This window comes from Oncorhynchus kisutch, linkage group LG18 (assembly GCF_002021735.2).
Source record: "Oncorhynchus kisutch isolate 150728-3 linkage group LG18, Okis_V2, whole genome shotgun sequence".
Lineage (NCBI taxonomy): Eukaryota > Metazoa > Chordata > Actinopteri > Salmoniformes > Salmonidae > Oncorhynchus > Oncorhynchus kisutch.
Genome location: NC_034191.2, coordinates 36503169 through 36523755, shown reverse-complemented (window position 1 = coordinate 36523755; position 20587 = coordinate 36503169). Strand labels below are relative to the sequence as shown.

Here is a 20587-nt window from a genome sequence, read left to right as displayed (position 1 = left end):
CTGTTCTCTCCGATGCTCTGTACCCATTTCCTTCTCCTCTCTCTCGCTCTGTGGATTCACTGATTCACTGAGTCATTTACTGAACCTCCGCCTCACTCATCTCTACAACACACACTCCCCCCACCTCTCCTCCTCCTGGCACTACTTAAAATGTGACTCATGAAGAAGAGAGCAGAGAGATCCAATTTCCCAGCTAGAAAGGACTCTTTTTCTCTGACAAAACATGTACCTGGCACCGACACCGACAAATAAAGTGTTCCACTTAAACGGTTTTCTAAACCGATCTTGGACTTTCATCAAATACAGTTGGTCTTACATATACAGAAGGGCTGATCTCACAACTAAAAGCCTCTCAGCTCAAAGTGGTAACAAACTAAATGTATCAAAAGGTCAAATCTTTACCCATATTCACCTCTTCAGATGTTTTTTTCCCAAAACCCAAACCCAACTCTCTCCTAGAACCAAACCCACCTCCCAGCCCCAGACAGGGTGAGGCCGCGCTCCCTGTGGCGGTCACAGTACTGGGCAAACTTCTCAGCACAGCAACGTGGCTTCAACCTCCTGATCAGGTAGAGGCGGAGCGGCCGGGCCTCACGTTTGCTCAGCTCTCCACTGTCATCCGTATCTGAAGAGCCAGCGCATCCCCTCATCCTCCCCGCCTGGGTCTGACATGTCCCCACTCCTCAACCCCCAGGGAGGGGACCGAGCTGGATGGGGGAGGGGACATGGTGCCTGACAGGAGGGCATATGACACCCTGGTAAAGAAATGACACATTTTAAACCAGTAGCATCTCTCTTCTGCGCACTATAGTCATGTATTGGCTTGTATAGTCTTGAATTGAAATACAATGTTTATTTTAAGTGATGAGCCACACGCAGAGAGCATCTAGCAGACACAAATCTGAATCTTAAAGGGCCTCCCGCTGACATACTAAAGATGACGTTCCACTGTGTTTTTTACAGAACCACAAGAGTCTGACTAGTCAGTGAATCTATACTGATGAGATACCTGCATTCAGGATACAATAATGAATTTCACACAATCACTCCATTTCTGAACCTTAGCTGAAGCAATGCTGCTTGTCAGTCATATAACCATGTTCCAATTTCTGTGTCGAGACAAAAAGAGCAAACCAGTTATTTATAAAGAGGAAGACTATTGGCATGAAAAAGATGTCTTTGAGAGAAACAGGGAATAGAGGAGGGATTTGGAGAGAGAGGGGTGAGAGAAACAGGGAATAGAGGAGGGATTTGGAGAGAGAGGGGTGAGAGAAACAGGGAATAGAGGAGGGATTTGGAGAGAGAGGGGTGAGAGAAACAGGGAATAGAGGAGGGATTTGGAGAGAGAGGGGTGAGAGTGGGGTGAGAGAAACAGGGAATAGAGGAGGGATTTGGAGAGAGAGGAGTGAGAGAAACATGGAATTACAGATGGACGGATATGTAAAACAGAAGAGGTTGAGTGAAGGAGAGAGTTGTGTGTATAAATGAACTGAGTGAAAAACTGACAGATGTAGCGATAGATTGGAAAAGAGGTATATAGCATTTAAGTGGCCACGAGAGGGAGGAGAGATGTAAGGGTGAGAAAGAGAGGGATGAACTGGAAAGATAGACACGAGTATAGAGGGGTATGCAGACTGACCTGTAGTAAGAAAGAGAGGGATGCAGTCAAGACATAAACAGATGGTAGAAGGAGTAAGTCCAGTGGGTTTAATTACACTGAACAAAAATGTAAATGCAACATGCAACAATTTTACTGAGTTACAGTTCATATAAGGAAATCAGTCAATTTAAATAAATTCATTAGGCCGTAATCTATGGATTTACACGTTGTCTGCGGTTGTGAGGCCGGTTAGACGTACTGCCAAAATTCTCTAAAACGTAGTTGGAGGAGGCTTATGGTAGAGAAATGAACATTCAATTCTCTGGCAACAGCTCTGGTGGACATTCTTACCACCAGCATGTCAATTGCACACTCCCTCAAAACTTGAGACATCTGTGGCATTGTGTTGTGTGACAAAACTGCATATTTTAGAGGGACCTTTTTATTGTCACCAGCACAAGGTGCACCTGTGTAATGATCATGCTATTTAATCAGCTTCTTGATATGCCACACTTGTCAGGTGGATGGATTATCTTGGCAAAGGAGAAATACTCACTAAACAAATTGTTGCACAAAATTTGGGGGAAATGAGCTTTTTGTGCATATGGAAAATTTCTGTGATCTTTAATTTCAGCTCATGAAACATGGGACCAACACTTCACATGTTGCATTTATATTTTTGTTCCGTGTGGTATGCAGACTGACCTGTGAGGGCTGAGTATTCCAGACTGTCACCAGACTCTGCAGGAACTCTTTCTTCGGGCCCCAGGGCACCCTGGGAGCAGACAGAGGGTGTTAAGGCAAGGCAAGGGGGTCCGTTTAAGTTGTGACTCTTGGCAGAATGAGGAAAGCCACCCGCTATGATGTAAACTAGACAGGACTCCACATGCTGTTCACCACAGCTCATTGACACAGTACCCACAGTACTCAGTATAGAAAGTATCAATCAAATGTAGTGTTAGCCTGGTCCTAGAATACTTTGTAATGTCTGCCAATGACTATAGGAGTGACAATGACTATAGGAGTTGGCAGAAAGAACAAACTGATCTGGGACCAGGCTAGTAAAAATTAGAAAGGTCATTGTTGATCTATTCAGGTATAGTGCAGTGCAGTGCAGTTTGATGATCTGACCTGGTAGAGATCTGTCTCTGTAGCTCCTGTCAGGCTGACTGCTGTGGGGCTCCTCCAGGCTGCAGTCTGGCAGCTGGTTCCTGACGGGGGCAACAACAACCATGGGAATGATCTACGTCTGCAGCCGTAACTTGAGAAGACCTTGAAAAGACGTCTTTGAACCAATTTTGCTCACTGGGGTGTCAGTGGCATTGTTAGTCAGAGACGTATATGAAGCTAAGAGAAAATACAGTGAAAATGAATGGAAATGTCCATTAAATAATGTTATGGAACCAGGATGCTGAAGAAGGTCATCAATAAAACCATAGCATTGCACTATTCTTTAGTACGGTGCAGGGGGCTGGTCTAGTTGTAGTGCTGTGGCCCCCAGACCACTTCTGCCCCTGGAGGCAGTGGTTCAATCCCCGTTCTGCCACTCAACACTCACTGTTCCCTCTCCTCTATCTCCCTATCTACAATACATACTGTATCTATACTAAAATTTGTTTAAAAAAAAAAAGTTGTAGTAGTAGAAGGTTTTATTGGTTTCTCACTGTCATAGACTGAATTGTATACCATATATAAATAATTATAATTAGATAATAGATCATTACTAAATGGTAAAATCCTAAACACCCTCTTTTTTCGCCCTGACCTTAGAGATCCTTATTTATTCTCTATGTTGTTGTGGTGTTATTTTCTGTTTTGTGTCTGTACCTGACAGAAATGTTCGCTTTCGTTTTCGCATTGTTCTTTTGTTTGAGTGTTTTTGATAATGAAAATCATGAACACTTTCCACGCTGCGCTTTGGTCCACTCCTTCAAACAACAGCCGTTACACATGGACTCTACAAGGTGTGGAAAGAGTTCCACAGGGATGCTGGCCCATGTTGACTCCAATGCTTCCCACAGTTGTGTCAAGTTGTCTGAATGTCCTTTGGGTGGTCGACCATTCTTGATACATATGGGAAACTGTTGAGCATGAAAAACCCAGCAGCATTGCAGTTCTTGATACAACCGGTGCGCCTGGCACCTACTACCATACACTGCTCAAAGGCACGACAATCTTTTGTGTTGTCCATTCATCCTCTGAATGGCACACATACACAATCCATGTCTCAATTGTCTCAAGGCTTAAAAATACTTCTTTGCCTCCCGGGTGGCGCAGTAGTCTAAGGCTGTGCCACCAGAGATTCTGGGTTCGATTCCCGGGTATGGGCGAGGGGACGGTCTAAAGTTATACTGTTGCATTGGTGCCGAGACCCGGTCCCGCGCAGGTTTCAATGCAACAGTATAACTTTAGACCGTCCCCTCGCCCATACCCGGGCGCGAACCAGGGACCCTCTGCATACAGTGAAATATACCTGCTGGAGCGCGTGCTACGGGTGGGTGTTGCTATGGTGACCAGTGAGCTGAGATAAGGAGTGTTGTGTGGCGTTGAAGCTCGTTTGGAGGTTTGTTAACACAGTGTCAAAAGAAGGGCCAGAAGTATACAGAATGGTGTCGTCTGCGTAGATGGATCAGAGACTCACCAGCAGTAAGAGCGACATCATTAATATATACAGAGAAAAGAGTCGGCCCGAGAATTGAACCCTGTGAACTCTATCTGAGAAATATCTGAGTGTATGCTGCTGCTACTCTGTTCTTTATTTTACTCTTATTATCTATCTGATGCCTAGTCACTTTACCCTGCCTTCACGTGGACAACTACAAATACTTAGGTGTCTGGTTAGATTGTAAACTCTCCTTCCAGACCCATATCAAACATCTCCAATCCAAAGTTAAATCTAGAATTGGCTTCCTATTTCGCAACAAAGCATCCTTCACTCATGCTGCCAAACATACCCTTGTAAAACTGACCATCCTACCAATCCTCGACTTTGGCGATGTCATTTACAAAATAGCCTCCAATACCCTACTCAACAAATTGGATGCAGTCTATCACAGTGCAATCCGTTTTATCACCAAAGCCCCATATACTACCCACCATTGCGACCTGTACGCTCTCGTTGGCTGGCCCTCGCTTCATACTCGTCGCCAAACCCACTGGCTCCATGTCATCTACAAGACACTGCTAGGTAAAGTCCCCCCTTATCTCAGCTCGCTGGTCACCATAGCATCTCCCACCTGTAGCACACGCTCCAGCAGGTATATCTCTCTAGTCACCCCCAAAACCAATTCTTTCTTTGGCCGCCTCTCCTTCCAGTTCTCTGCTGCCAATGACTGGAACGAACTACAAAAATCTCTGAAACTGGAAACACTTATCTCCCTCACTAGCTTTAAGCACCAACTGTCAGAGCAGCTCACAGATTACTGCACCTGTACATAGCCCACCTATAATTTAGCCCAAACAACTACCTCTTTCCCAACTGTATTTAATTTTAATTAATTTATTTATTTTGCTCCTTTGCACCCCATTATTTTTTTATTTCTACTTTGCACATTCTTCCATTGCAAAACTACCATTCCAGTATTTTACTTGCTATATTGTATTTACTTTGCCATCTTGGCCTTTTTTGCCTTTACCTCCCTTCTCACCTCATTTGCTCACATTGTATATAGACTTGTTTATACTGCATTATTGACTGTATGTTTGTTTTTACTCCATGTGTAACTCTGTGTCGTTTTATCTGTCGAACTGCTTTGCTTTATCTTGGCCAGGTCGCAATTGTAAATGAGAACTTGTTCTCAACTTGCCTACCTGGTTAAATAAAGGTAAAATAAATAAAATAAATAAATGTACAATCGCATTTGCTTATGTAAATGCAATATTAAATTTTTTATACATTTGCAAAAAAAATCTAAAAACCTGTGTTTGCTTTGTCATTAAAATCAAATCACATGTTATTTGTCACATGCGCCGAATCCAACAGGTGTAGACTTTACTGTGAAATGCTTGCTTACAAGCCCTTAACCAACAATGCAAAGAAAGAAATAGAGTTAATAAAATATTTACTAAATAAACTAAAGTAAAAAACAAGTAATACAATACATTTACATAACAATAACTAGGCTATATACAGGGAGTACTGATACCGGGTCAATGTGTGGGGATACAGGTTAGTCGAGGTAACTTGTAAAGGGACTATGCATAGAAAATAAGTCAATGTAAATAGTCCGGGTGGATTAATTATTCAGCTGTTTTATGGCTTGGAGGTAGAAGCTGTTAAGGAGCCTTTTGGTCCTAGACTTGGCACTCCGGTACCGCTTGCCGTGCGGTATCTATGACTTGGGTGACTGGAGTCTTTGACCATTTTTTGGGCCTTCTTCTGACACTGCCTAGTATTGAGGTCCTGGATGTCAGGATGCTTGGCCCCAGTGATGTATTGGGCCTTTCACACTACCCTCTGTAGTGCCTTATGGTCAGATGCCGAGCAGTTGCCATACCAGGCAGTGATGCAACCGGTCAGGATGCTCTCAATGGTGCAGCTGTAAAACTTTTTGATCTGGGGACCCATGCCAAATCTTTTCAGGCTCCTGGGGGGAAAAGGTGTTGTTGTGCCCTCTTCACAACGGTCTTGGTGTGTTTGGACCATGATAGTTTGTTGGTGATGTGGACACCAAGGAACTTGAAACTCTAGACCCGCTCCACTTCAGTCCCATCAATGTTAATGGGGGCCTGTTCGGCCCTCCTTTTCCTGTAGTCCATGATTAGCTCCTTTGTCTTGCTCACATTGAGAGGTTGTTGTCCAGGCACCACACTGCCAGGTCTCTGACCTCCTCCCTATAGGCTATCTCATCATTGTTGGTGATCAGGCCTACCACTGTTGTGTCGTCAGCAAACTTAATGATGGTGTTGTGGGTGAACAGAGAGTACAGGAGGGGACTAAGCATGCACCCCTGAGAGGCCCTAATGTTGAGGATCAGCGTGGCAGATGTGTTGTTGCCTACCCTTACCACCTGGGGGCAGCCCATCAGGAAGTCCAGGATCCAGTTGCAGAGGGAGGTGTTTAGTCCCAAGGTCCTTAGCTTAGTGATGAGCTTTGTGGGCACCATGTTGTTGAAAGCTGAGTTGTAGTCAATGAACAGCATTCTCACATAGGTGTTCCTTTTGTCCAGGTGGGAAAGGGCAGTGTGGAGTGTGATTGAGATTGCGTCATCTGTGGATCTGTTGGGGCGGTATGTGAATTGGAGTGGGTCTAGGGTGTCTGGCATAATGGTGTTGATGTGAGCCATGACCAGCCTTTCAAAGCACTTCATGGTTACCGATGTGAGTGCTATGGGGCGGTAATCATTTAGGCAGGTTACCTTCGCTTCTTGGGCACAGGGACTATGGTGGTCTGTTTGAAACATGTAGGTATTACAGATTTGGCCAGGGAGAGGTTGAAAATGTCAGTGAAGACACTTGCCAGTTGGTCCACGCATGCTTTGAGTACACGTCCTGGTAATCCGTCTGGCCCAGAGGCTTTGTGAATGTTGACCTGTTTAAAGGTCTTGCTCACACCGGCTAAGGAGAGCGTGTTTACACAGTCGTCCGGGACAGCTGGTGTTCTCGTGCATTCTTCAGTATTGCTTGCCTCGAAGCGAGCATAAAATGTGGGAGGTCCAGCAATTACCTCGACTACTTCCGTTGGCATAATTTATCATTCAAGCGGAACTGTGTATAGATTGTGTGTACTGTATATATCAGGGATGATCAACTGGCGGCCCTCTGATCTATTTCCACAACAACAAAAAATATAGAATATAATAGAATACACAAGGTGCAATTTCAAAATATGGGTTGTGCATCAACAGTTTTTATCTTGTTATGTCAGTCAGTGATAGCAGTAGAGGCTGCTGAGGGGAGGACAGCTCATAATAACGGCTGGAATGGAGTAAATGGAATGGTATCAAACATGTTTTCGGGGGGCTTTTCATGTGTTTGATAGCATTCTATTCACCTTCTTCCAGCGATTACACTCCATTTCAGCCATTGTTATGAGCAGTCCTCCCCTCTGCAGCCTCCAATGACTGGTAGTCAGTCAATGTCAGCACTTTTTTTCAGATTGCTAAATTAGTTAAGTGGCCAGCTGTCTAAACTTTTTATCATGGTCAAATTACCAGCCGGTGGGCACCCATTGATTTTGTTAGTCAGTCTCACTCAGATATTATATTAAAAACTGCAAACATTTCTCTCCACCCTATGACAAAATGTGTAGAATTGCAGGAAATTAGCTGTAAAACGGCAAATTTTCCTCTCTGCCCCCTGGTAAAATGAGTAGATTTGAAACAAATTTGCTTTAAACTGCACGAAATTAACTTGCAATGAGGGAGGGGGAGAGACGCAGACCCACGCGCAACTGCAGTACCTTATAATACGTTCAGATTTTTTTGGGGGGCCCCCACCCCCATCAAAGTTGCTAATCCCTGGTACATATGATGAATGATAGATGGTATGTATCGATGTGTATAGTATGAATATGTGTGTGTAGATGGAGGCATCTATGACTTACTTTCATAGAATGTACACAGATTACGCTCACTAAAGGGTACTTACCTGCACAGTGTGCTCGTGGTGCCATCTGTAGCTGAGTGGTGATGTACTGGGCTCTCTGGAAGGCATACAGGGATTTGTAAAGGCGTCCATTGCTGCCACATTCAGTCCGGTGGCGCCCCCTGTGGCATTCCAGCGTATAGCCTCGGGGCAACGTTTTCTGTGACGAGAAACGGCTGGAGACAAGCAGCAACACAGGCAGCACAACGCAATTACAACCTGCTGACCTGTACTCTGATATGACACACTTTGACCCCCAGCGTACTGTATCAGAGAGATAGATGGAAAAAGAGCAGGGTACGACTCGCACTGAGGTTGTGTGACCAATCAGAACACGGGTAAATACATGTTTGTAGTGTGTATGGGTGTGGATAGACATGGTCAGAGAGAGGGATTTGTTGGTGCTTTGGCTTGTTAATGCTCAGTCTGCTGCTTGTCTGGCACAGGAACAGTGTTTCAGTGTCACGCCAGGAAAAGATGAGGGAGCATGTGAAATATGAGAGGCACTGCAGCAGTCAACACATTGTATGTGAACAACAAAGTATGTGAACATTTAAAACAGAAAAAGGGGAAATTAGCGGGTAAGTGTGTTTGTGTGTGTATATCTTGGTCTCTATCTGCTCCTGTACCTGCGAGAGCTGGTTTCGCTAGCTAACTGCTCTGTAAATAAACAGGCCAAACTGAGGGGACGGTTCCAGACCCTTCAGGCCCGCCTCACCGCCCTGCCTGTCAACTGTGGGCTCAATCTGCAGCTCATCGTCATGGCTGGAGTAAAGTACTGTATTTTACAGGCCTGCATGCAGAGGGAAGATGCTGGAACATTTCTGCTCTGTGTCATCTGAATATTGCACTAATACTCTAATACTGGACCATAAAACACACATGCATGACCTCTAAATTCTCTTATCTGTCTTTAAGTCACAATTGAGTACATGACACACACCATCCTAGAGAAGGACACTTATCGCCATCATGAGAGCAAGTCTCTTGTTGCAGAACAGGACTGCCATCCGCGGGCTTTCCCTGTATCCTTGCTATAGTATCGGTGCACTGCAGCTTTTTCCAGCCTAATTCATAGTCACAGTGGTGTCACTAATCGTTAGTGGAATGCCCGAGGCCTCGACTTCATTTGATAAACTTCTATTGACACACCATGTGTCTTTTTTTTACATCAACATTCCGGTGAGGTGGGAGGAGGAGAGACGAGAGCAGAGAGCAGAGAGAGAGAGAGAGAGAGAGGGGGGTACTTGGACCACAGCCCACAGGCTTCTGCTAAATTGCTAACACATGCTGCCCAGTGCCAGACATCTCACTAAAAGCTAGGTATCATACATGCGCTCACACACGGGTCCCTCTCTTGTCGTTGACCTTCCCTCTCCCAATCCCACTCAGACCTGGACCCGGACAATGGCCTCTTCCCCCCACCCCTCCCCAAGCCCCAGCCATCCTCCAGGCTCTATCTTCATTACCTCTTTGTCTCCTGCTCTCCCTTACACTCTACCATGGTGTGCATTTCACTGGTGCTCTAGTGCTAAAAGGACTGCCTGTGCTGCCATTGATTCCTTGGGGAGAAAAGCATATACATTGAATATGTGTGTGCATGTTGGAGGTCTCTGAGATAGGGGTAGTGTCCTCATTGTGGCTGGAGGACAGGGGAGATAACTTTCTAACTAGGAATTCACTGTGTTCAGTACCACTGAATAGACTGGCAGGCAGGCAGGCAGAGAGGAGGGCTGTCCCAGTGCAAAGTATAGCTCGTAGCCTTGAGTGGTCTTCTCTGTTCAGGTGCAGTGTTACAATGTGTACAATGTGTTCCCGGCTACAATTAGTGTCCGTGTTTTGTGTTGAGCAGTGCAGCGTGGACGAACAAGGGGGCACGGTTTTAGGCAACCGGGTGTTAGATTGACCCAATTTTATAAGTGCATATGAAAATATAGATATATCTGAAGAGGGTCACCGTAGGGTGATGAAATAGGATGTTTTGGCTAAGACTGTGCAACGCTGCTGAAAGACTTGCACATGTTTTTTCTTCATCTCTGTCATATGTGGAGTAAAAGTAGAGAGAGCAGTGAATCAGTCAGTCACTTGTGAAGAGTTCTTCTCCATTCATCTCTATGGCATGGCAGGATGGCTGAACAGACAAACAGGCTGTGTTTGTCATGAGCCTGTAGAATAAAAACAACAAAACACTGCACACACACACGCTGACATGCTAAACAGGTGCACTTTCACAGCCAAGTACACCTTCTCTCACACTTCAAAATTGGCATGGTAACCAAACAGAGTGAAACCTACAAACACATGTACTGTATTGACACACTCAAACACATACAGTGCCATCGGAAAGTATTCATACCCCGTGACAATATTTTGTTGTGTTACAGCCTGAATTCAAAATGGATTAAATAGATTTTTCCCCCTCATCCATCTACAGACAATACCAGATAATGACAAAGTGCAAACATGTTTTTAGACATTATTGCAAATGTATTGAAAATGAAATACAGAAATAACTCATTTACACAAGAATTCACACCCCTGAGTCAATACATGTCAGAATCACCTTCTGCAGTGATTACAGCTGTGAGTCTATCTGGATAAGTCTCTAAGGGCTTTGCACACCTGGGTTGTACAATATTTGCACATTACTCAAGCTTTGTCAAGTTAGTTGTTGATCATTGCTATACAGCCATTTTCATGTCTTGCCATAGATTTTCTAGACGATATAAGTCAAAACTGTAACTAGGCCACTCAGGAACATTCAATGTAGTCTTGGTAAGCAACTCCAGTGTATATTTGGCCTTGTGTTATTGTCCTGCTGAAAGGTGAATTTGTCTCCAACTGTCTGTTGGAAAAGAGACTGAAGTAAGTTTTCCCATTTTCAATGTGCTTAACTCTATTCCATTTCTATTTATCCTAAAAACTCCCTAGTCCTTGCCCATGACAAGCATACCCATAACATGATGCTGCCACCTGATGCTGCCAAATATGAAGTGTGGTATTCAGTGATATGTTGGATGTGCCCCAAACATTACATGTTGTATTCAGGACATTAAGATAATTTCTTTGCCACATTTTTTGCAGTTTTACTTTAGTGGCTTATTGCAAACAGGATGCATGTTTTGATATATTTTCTATACAGGCTTCCTTCTTTTCACTCTGTCATTTAGGCTAGTATTGTGGAGTAACTACAATGTTGTTGATTCGTCCTCAGTTCTATCGCAGCCATTAATCTCTGGTGAAAACCCTGAGTTGTTTCTTTCCTCTCCGGCAACTGCTTTAGGAAGGACGCCTGTATCTTTTCTAGTGTCGGGGTGTATTGATATATAACCCAGTGTAATTAACAACTTCACCATGCTCAAAGGGATATTCAGTGTCTGCTTTTTTTATACCCATCTACCAATAGGTACCTTACAGATAATTGTGTATGTGGGGTACAGAGATGAGGTAGTCATTCAAAAATCCATTATTTCAGAGAGTGAGTCCATGCAACTTAAGTGACTTTATAAGCAAATGTTTATTCCTGAACTTATTTAGGCTTGCCATAACTAAAGGGTTGAATACTTGGACAAGACATTTCAGCTTTTCATTTTTTATTACATTGTAAACATTTCTAAAAACGTAATTCCACTTCGACATTATGGGGTATTGTGAGTAGGCCAGTGACGAAAGTCAAGGATTGTGAAAATAACAGCTTAAATATTTGCCTCGAGGCAAATTTCTAGCCTGTGGTCAGGGCTAGTTGGCCAGTGTTTGTGTACTCCATACACTGCCTCCTCTTTAGGGAACATTGGCTTTATAGACTTTCTCAGATTCCACTCCATGGCTTGGAGGTAAATATGGTCCCGACTCACTTATCTTGGATCAGTTTGTCATACTCTAGTACTGACCATAACCATTTAGGAGACAAGATTAGATCGTCACTATGACTATGACTCAAGAAAACAGGTATATGCCCTTAATTCATGGATGTAGCCAACCTGAAAAGGGTTTCTTTCAGCACTGCTTAAGATGGCAACCACTGCTTTCTTTCTATTACAGTCTACTTCACTCAGCTAGAGCACAATGTAATATAAAACGTGAGCGCAAAACTATATACTTTAAACGCAACAAGATGATGAGCAGCACGCGACAGGTGAAAGTGAGCACCAGCCTACGTCCCACTGCCACAGTTTAGGCGCGTGGCTCCGCTAGTTGTTGCACCGGCTTCGGTCTCTGTGGCAAAGCGCGGTGCGCAAGTCGCCAGCCTTTGGTAGAGCCGTTAACGCGAAAAAAAGGTTAAAGGACAGCTATTTATATTCTTTCCTTTCACTTTCAGCAGGCAAGCTGAAGATCTCTTCACATGTAGCACGACAAAACAGGTAGTTCTCAAATTATTACGCTTTTCCGACAATAACATGTGCGTAACTGCTGCACAACGGGAACGAACCATTCTTTAGGCCAACTTGTTCACAGTGGGCTAGTGTATGAGAAGTAGTTATAGCAAACGTCATTTTACTGACATCTACTAGTGTTTTATAAACGTTAATAGGCCTATTTGCTGAGGTAAGAACGGTCTACTACTAGGCTACGTCTCCCTCACGTGGACATAACCATGCAGACTAAGCAGCCCATAGGGCAAGCCGCCGACATTCACTAATTCAATCAGGAGTCTACGTCTCCCTCACGTGGACATAACCATGCAGACTAAGCAGCCCATAGGGCAAGCCGCCGACATTCACTAATTCAATCAGGAGTCTACGTCTCCCTCACGTGGACATAACCATGCAGACTAAGCAGCCCATAGGGCAAGCCGCCGACATTCACTAATTCAATCAGGAGTCTACGTCTCCCTCACGTGGACATAACCATGCAGACTAAGCAGCCCATAGGGCAAGCCGCCGACATTCACTAATTCAATCAGGAGTCTACGTCTCCCTCACGTGGACATAACCATGCAGACTAAGAAGCCCATAGGGCAAGCCGCCGACATTCACTAATTCAATCAGGAGTCTACGTCTCCCTCACGTGGACATAACCATGCAGACTAAGCAGCCCATAGGGCAAGCCGCCGACATTCACTAATTCAATCAGGAGTCTACGTCTCCCTCACGTGGACATAACCATGCAGACTAAGCAGCCGAAATTCACTAATTCTACCAGGAGGAATGTACTTTTTAAAAATTAAAGGTAGTATGAGTAGACCCATCAACTGTCCAGAATCATATATTACTAACAATAACATGTATTACAGAGGATGGATAGGCTATGTAGACATATTTAGAAGAGAGAAAATAGAGAAGGGGAAAAAAAGACAACCAAGTCATAGTATTTTATAAGGAAACTTTATGTGTGCTTGTGAAATTCACTTTTAGACAGAAGGCCGTTTTGCAGTTTCCAGTACAGCAGATAAGGTTTGATATTAAAGAGCACAAAAATGAAGAAATCTCAATTCCAAAGTTCGATGCTTTCCAACCAGGCATGTGAAAGTACGAGCTTTTGGCCCAATTCTTATTTTCCTCCAGTCCCTCTTACTCACTTCCACCTAAGCTCCTCAACCCCTCTCATTTACAAATATTAAAGAAATAAAACAAACGTCTTGCACTTAAATTTAGTCAATTTCTTCAAATCAATTCCTGCCATCTCTCTGAACTCTGTGATATTGGATATAGACGATTGCATAGATTGGTAGTCAGTCATTTCCTTTTTATTTAAGACATAATGGAATGTTGATTAAGACTCTGGCCCCCTCCCTTTGCCCTCCTTTACACTGGGTCCCTGCCTGTCCTGCTGCAGAGAGAAGACAGACAAGGAGATGGAGGGATGAAAGAGTGAGAGACAGGGCTGTAGCCACGAACAGGCACATTTTTAGTACTCCCATTTTTTCCAACTTCCTCGGGGAACTCTCTAAAGTGGTGTCCCTACAGAAACAATTCAACTGAGGATAGTGGTGGGCCTTCACTTTGTCCATGTAAGCTTTACATGACCTGACATTCTTTCAGTTGAAACTATAATAAATGGATTGGGTGAAGAAGAGCATCTTATATGCCTCCATATCAAAGTGATATACCACAAAAGCAAAGTTTCATAGATGCCAACATGTTTGTGTCAAGTGTCATGTGATGTTTACATAGAAGCTATAAAGGCCTCACATATTCCTCCTCCAACTAAATTGTCACCATATCTTCAATCCGACAGGATTCCATATTTGACCGTTGAAAAGAAATAACAAAAATAAAACTTGACCCAAATGGAGACTCACAGTAACTCAAACCTATCTACGGTACTCAATGTGTCACACTGCCATTGGTTCTTTTTCCTTTTAAAAATGCCACTTGTTTTGCCCTACAAGCCTGCGATGAGTATTCTGACTGTGTTGCGTACTGAAAAAATAAGTATGTACAGCACTGAACCCAATTACTCACATTTGCTGGAGAAAAGAAACAAACAAACAGGAAAAGGAAAGAGTTGAGGTTAGCAATCCAAGTTCCAATTATCCAGCAAAATGTGGTACGGGTACATGTCATTATTCTCTGTTCAACAACCCCCCCCCCCCCCCCCCCCCCCCCTTCATATATCTCTGTTCTAATACGCACCCCCCCCCCGCCCAGCAAGATAAAATAAACAAACAAAAAATGTTGTATAAGAATCAGAATATCTTGTACCCCGTCCCCAAGGCAGAGGGTAGGGTGAAGATGGGACTTGCACTACAGAGCAGTGTCCTCATTCCATTCTGAGCCAGAAGCGCACCTGTGGTTGCTTGTTTTCACCCCATAACATGATGTGCATTTGATTCTAGTTCTGTGAACAAAGTTGCACTCATTAAACGCTTGTAACAGCCAACGAGTTTGAGATGAAAACCTGCACTCAGGGGCACTGCGGGACCAGAAATTAGAGAGAGCAGTAGAGCGGTCCACCAATCACTTCCCAGGACTCTCCAACTGCAGCCCCTCCCTCTTCTACAGAGCCAATCAATCCACTGGCTGCAGACTCACTCCCCTCTTCTCTCCTCCTACTGCTCTCAGTGACTGCAGGCTATATCTAGAGGGGTGGAGTGCGTCTGCTCTGCATTGGGCCTGGCAAGCCTCTATGTACCCCCCTTCCACCCCAAACCTCATCCCGTCCCCATCCCTCCCCCCTGTGGTGTGCTCCTAGAGGTCACTCTCCCCGTAGAGGGCGGTAGAGAAGGACATGTAGTCGAGAGCACCGGGCTTCGCGTCAGGGCCCGAGTAGGGCGCCATGCGGGCGATGCAGTACTCTGCCTGATCTGGAGGCAGCTCACGCCTCAGCTCCTCAGCCGTGATGAAGTTCTGACAGAGAGAGAGGGAGATGGGAAGAGCAGGAGGGGCGGTGAATAACAGAGTGATAGTTGTGTAATAATTGTTTGTCTACTTCAGCTGTCTCAGGTAACTGCATCTCTCACACACACAAAGCCCAATACCATTCCACCCCCACCTTGTCTGCAGCCAAGATCTTGAAGGAGGCGATGACCTGGTCGGCTGTGTCGGTGTCCGTGGTCTCCCGGGACATGAAGTCTATGAAGGCCTGGAAGGTGACAGCTCCGCTGTTGTTGGGGTCCACTATGCCCATGATGCGGGCAAACTCGGCATCGCCCTGGAAACCACCACCACAGGAAGAACAGTTTAACCCAGACAAAAATAGGAAATCGAGGGCATCATTGACCAATTACCAACCTCTGAGCAATATTACCACTAATTAAACATACAACTTGTCCATTTGAGTTGACGATAAAGACTGTTAATATCTGCTTAGGGGCAGGGTTGTTAAGAGGGATTGTGTTAAAAGAGACAGTTACTACACATTAAACTTACCATGTCATAGTAGCTACAACAGTAAGGGTCTTACTCTAAACTCAAGATGGAGGGAGAAAAAGACAGAGGAGAGAGAGAGAGAAAGAGAGAGAGAGAGAGAGAGAAGCGGCAGGCAGTACCAGGCTGTTTCCAGTCGCAACGAGCAGAGCGCGGTAATTGTCCATGTCCATCTGCCCTGTGCGCTTCTGTTCCCAGGGGCCGAGAGATGGAGAGGAACAGATATGGAAGGACAAGAAGAGCAATAGAGGGAGTGTGAATTTGAAGAGGACAGAAAATTAAGTGAGGAGGAAGACATGAGCAGATCGAAGCATGGGAAGAGGAGGAACACAGGAGGGAAGGTGCGGAGGTGAGTAAAGTGAGGGGAGTGAAAAAAGAAAAGAAAAAACCAACGTTATAAGAGAGACGAGTCAAATCAAGGTAAAAAAAAAAAAACAGCAGTGTCGGAGCCGAGGCGGAGGCTGGAGGCCAGTGGGTGAAATGAGGGTGAATGACAGCACAGGCAAGGAAAGAGCCAGGAAGAGAGCAGTTTAGACGGGTAACTCTCTGCTCCGCTCCCAACCCAGCTTGTATGTGCTCCTTACCGCTTTGTTATTCTCCACATCGTAGCCCAGGCTGATCAGGCACGCCTTGAACTCCTCAGCCATCAGGGCCCCGCTGTGGTCCTGTGAGGTCACCACCAGCCAATTACAGCGCACACCGCGATGATAGACACCAGGTTGGACCAAGCACAGAAGGATGCCAGGTGGGAGTGGTCAGGTGATGGGATCATGGCATGCAAGATGAGGGTGATGGACAGACAGACACAGACAAACAGATGTTAGATGTTACACAATGACAACAGCTTATGGGGAAAAGACATCCGTGATCCTAGACACGATGACAGCCACACCAGTGACCATGAGGGGCCAGTGTCTCCCAAAGGAGAGCGAAGGTAATGTTCTGTAAGTGCTTAGGAACACATCCGCGATACACAAGCACTGTTTAACCGTCCGTCTGTACACACACACACGCCTTTATGTAAATGAAGTCCTGGAAGATCACCATAGTGCTAGTGACAGGACAGCTGTGTTCCAAATGGCACTCTATTCCCTAGAACCTTGATATTCAACTCTGAAGGCAGTTCCACTGCTTTATAAAAGAAATGACACTGTTCCCCTCTAATCAGGGACTGATTTAGACCTGGGACACCAGGTGTGTGGATTCATTCTTAGGTAGAACAGAAAACCAGCAGTAGTCTGGACCTCAGAGTAACAGCCATATGGGCCCTGGTCAAAGCACTGCACTATATAGGGAATATGGTCTCATTTGGGACGCAGCCTGTGTCTTGATGCTGAGCCAAACACGGCATACATAAAGACTGAGGTTAAGTGATGAGGTACGGTGTTGTGGGATGGGTGAGGTGAACTCAGGGGTTAAACACACCCCCCCCCCCCCCCCCAGTGCACTCAGCTCCACCCTACACAGCGCCAGCCCTCTCAAACCCATGGTGAAACAATACTAGTTCCACCTGTGAATGTCAACAAACAGGTTCATCCTCACAAGTCTAGTCCATGCCTTACTCCCACCGGAGTTTCCCTTCTGAAATAAGAGGGGGGACTTAAGTACTAGGCATAAGACTTAAGAATCTGCACATACAGGAGTTAAGAGTAAACCCCTCTTCCAGTAAGACACAACTGCAAAAGCTGGTGGCAATCACAGCCTTCTCGCAGACATAAAAATAAAAAATAAACTGTTATTATACACAAAAAGAAGCCCTCCTGCGCCCTCTCACATGATCCCGCATGTTGACCCCTGACCTTGTCAAAGTGGTTGAAGGAAGTGCGGTACTCATGCAGCTGCTCCTGGCTGATGCCCTTGGCGTCGCGGGTCAGGATCTGGTTCTCGATCTCGTTGATGGTGCGGGCGATGGTGGTGAGGAGCTGCTCCCAGCCCACCCGCAGGTGCTGGGATGCAGGGAAAGATGGAGGGAGAGAGAGAATATATGTTGAAGGTTAACCAGAAGAAACCGTACTGAGTAAGGACGAGAGATGGTAACAAGTGTAACATGTAGAACAGAGACGAACGGACAAACAGATCTAATAGAGGGAGGAAAGAAAAAACCTCCAGGCTGTCATTGTAAATAAGAATTTGTTCTCAACTGACCCACCTGGTAAAATAAACAGGTCACTAAAAAAATAAAATAGAACAGATGAAAAATCATAGAAAATAAAGGTGAAAAATAGTGACCTATATCAGATAGAAAAATAACCAACAGGCAGAGCAGGGTAGCATCCCAAATGGCCCCTACTCCCTACATAGTGCACTACTTTTATTACCAGCCCTGGTCAAAAGTAGCACACTATAAAGGGAATAGGGGGCCATTTGGGCTGCAAAGAAAAGTCAGTGTTGTGTGTAGCTACCTCCATGGTGTAGGCGGTGTATTTGTTGTCGAAGATGAGGGCCTCCTGGATGAGCTGATGGTCTCCCTCCAGCTGGTCGATGTTGGGCTTGTACTCTATGATGCTCTGCTCATACTCTCTCAGGTTCACCAGCTGGTCCTCCAGAGTTCCATTCATCTCAATGGATATCCGCCCAATCTCCTACACACACACACACACACACACAGATCAGATCACCAAAAGGCCAGGGCCGGCGTGTATTCACTAGGCACCAAACGGAAGAAAACAGGAAGGGTCAACCTGGATGCTCAATTTAGTTTTAAGTTACAAAACATTTTCTGTTGACTGCCATTATGAACACGACCCAGGAGGCACAGAGTCAACAGAGCTAATGACTGTAAGAGGGCTGGGTCAATCTTATGTAGTATGGGTCTGTGCCTTTGTTGTACCTCCATTTTGGTCTGTATCCAGGGCCCGACGATGTTGGCCTGGGTGGCAAACTTGCGGCGCAGGTGGTCGTTAGACTGCTGCTTGGCCAGCTCCTCCTGCAGGGCCCGGTCACGCTGGGGCACCAGCTGTTCCACCTACAAACACACACCAGATGGGGGTGCCAGTCAGCACAGCACACACATTCCCATAGCAGCAGCAACGCCACAAGGCTGAGGCTCACTCAGGAGCCTGTTTTAGGTAGGTTATTAACAACCACAAGGTAAAAATAAATATAATGATTTGGATTCAATTAAAACTGGCAAAAGCGCACGTCGCAGAGTCTATGAACATACAGCCACAGGTACACATTGAACACACACACCTTGTGCCACTTGTCGTCGATACTCTTGGGTGTGATGGTGGTGTAGGGGTTGCCCCCGCTCAGCTTGATGCCGTTGTACTGGGCAATCTTCTGCACCTCGGCCTGAATGGCCTGGATGGCCTCCCGCTCCTTGTTGGCCTCTGGGAGGGTAGACTTGAACTGCTCATGGGCTGTGATTAGGCCCTGTAAGAGAGAGGCGGGGAAGGGAGAGAGAAAAAATGATAGAAACGAAGGAGAAGGATAGGAAATGGACAGATGAAAAGAGAGACCTGCGTGGTCACAGTACGGACCCATATCAGTCAGATGAACCCGTGGATACCATACGTGCAGCGTGAAGGACGTTACCAGTATTTTCACAAGCCAAAGCTAAGTAGCGTTAGCACAATGACTGGAAGTCCACAGGTACGGTAGCATTGCTACTGTACCGGTTGATTTCCAGTCATTCCAAACGTTCGTTACCCAGTATGAGACTAAATGACAAGTTTATTGACAATCTACTGTTAACAGCACAGGTCATGATGATACATTGTGGTAGTGGAGAGCCTCTGGGGACGTAAAGCAGTAAACGGTTGGTGACGGTGTCCCTATGTCTTTTACCTGGATCTCTTCGATGTTGTGAACGATGAACATGTCCTGCAGGTCCTCCATGGCCCCCTCCATCCAGTTGTTGAAGGGTGCCGCCCTCTTGGCGTACTCCAGGTACAGCTCGTCAATGGACTCCAGCTGCTTCTCTGTCCTCTGTGGGGGGAGAGACTGGGGTCAGGTACCTGCTGGGAACACTACAATCTGACAGGGATTGAACATGAGACAGAAGTGGGGTAAGGGAACCCTGGTAGAAAGTCTGTGTGTGTGTCTTGTCATGACCTTAGAAGCGTGTCATGTATGAGTAGATAGGAGTGTGTGAAAGGTGGCTGGTCGGGGGCGTACCTCCAGAGACTCCCTGCGGCTCTGGGTGAGAGACCCCAGAGCATCCCACTGCTCACAGATCTTCTGACAACGGGCGTTCACACTAGGGGAGTCGTAGTAGTCCAGCTCACTGAGGGACAGGGAACACATACGTGGAATTATTATATTTACACGAGTCCTAATCAACCTGACCACAATCTCCATCCTTGTATTCTCCTGGATTATTTCGCCATTCATCTCTTCCACCCCCCCCCCTCCGATTTACTCCTTCCCTCCATAGACTCCTCAAATCCCTCCAGCTCTTTTACTTGAGTTCCTGTGCGATGGCAGCGATCTGCTCCACGCGGTCTTGGTGGGCGGCCAGGTCAGACTCAAACGCCTCATGTTTCCTCAGCAGAGCCTTGACCTCCGACAGGCTGGCTGTCTCATAGTCCTTCTGGGTCAGCATGGCCTCCTTACCTGGGGAAGGAAGGGGGGTTAAAGACAGATATCCAAA

The 20587-nt window shown here is 45.6% G+C and overlaps 1 protein-coding gene across 7 annotated transcripts in view; it reads right to left on the bottom strand.

Moving 5' to 3' along the window:
* Positions 1-13490: 13490 nt before the first annotated feature.
* Positions 13491-20587, bottom strand: part of actn4 (actinin, alpha 4) — a 46849-nt gene continuing 39752 nt past the window's right edge. For 2 of the 7 annotated variants that reach the window (XM_031795945.1, XM_031795946.1), the window contains exons 12-22: positions 20400-20550; positions 20113-20221; positions 19783-19923; positions 19186-19368; positions 18824-18958; positions 18396-18575; positions 17793-17939; positions 17536-17574; positions 16578-16658; positions 15620-15778; positions 13491-15474 (exon numbers count right to left, since the gene is read on the bottom strand). In XM_031795945.1, coding sequence (XP_031651805.1) covers positions 15316-15474; positions 15620-15778; positions 16578-16658; positions 17536-17574; positions 17793-17939; positions 18396-18575; positions 18824-18958; positions 19186-19368; positions 19783-19923; positions 20113-20221; positions 20400-20550 — 1484 coding nt within the window. In that variant the 3' untranslated portion in view covers positions 13491-15315. Of the gene's footprint in view, positions 15475-15619; positions 15779-16115; positions 16182-16577; positions 16659-17535; positions 17575-17792; positions 17940-18395; positions 18576-18823; positions 18959-19185; positions 19369-19782; positions 19924-20112; positions 20222-20399; positions 20551-20587 lie in introns of all 7 variants that reach the window. The other 5 variants (XM_020508438.2, XM_031795947.1, XM_031795948.1 and 2 more) reach the window with 3 other exon arrangements.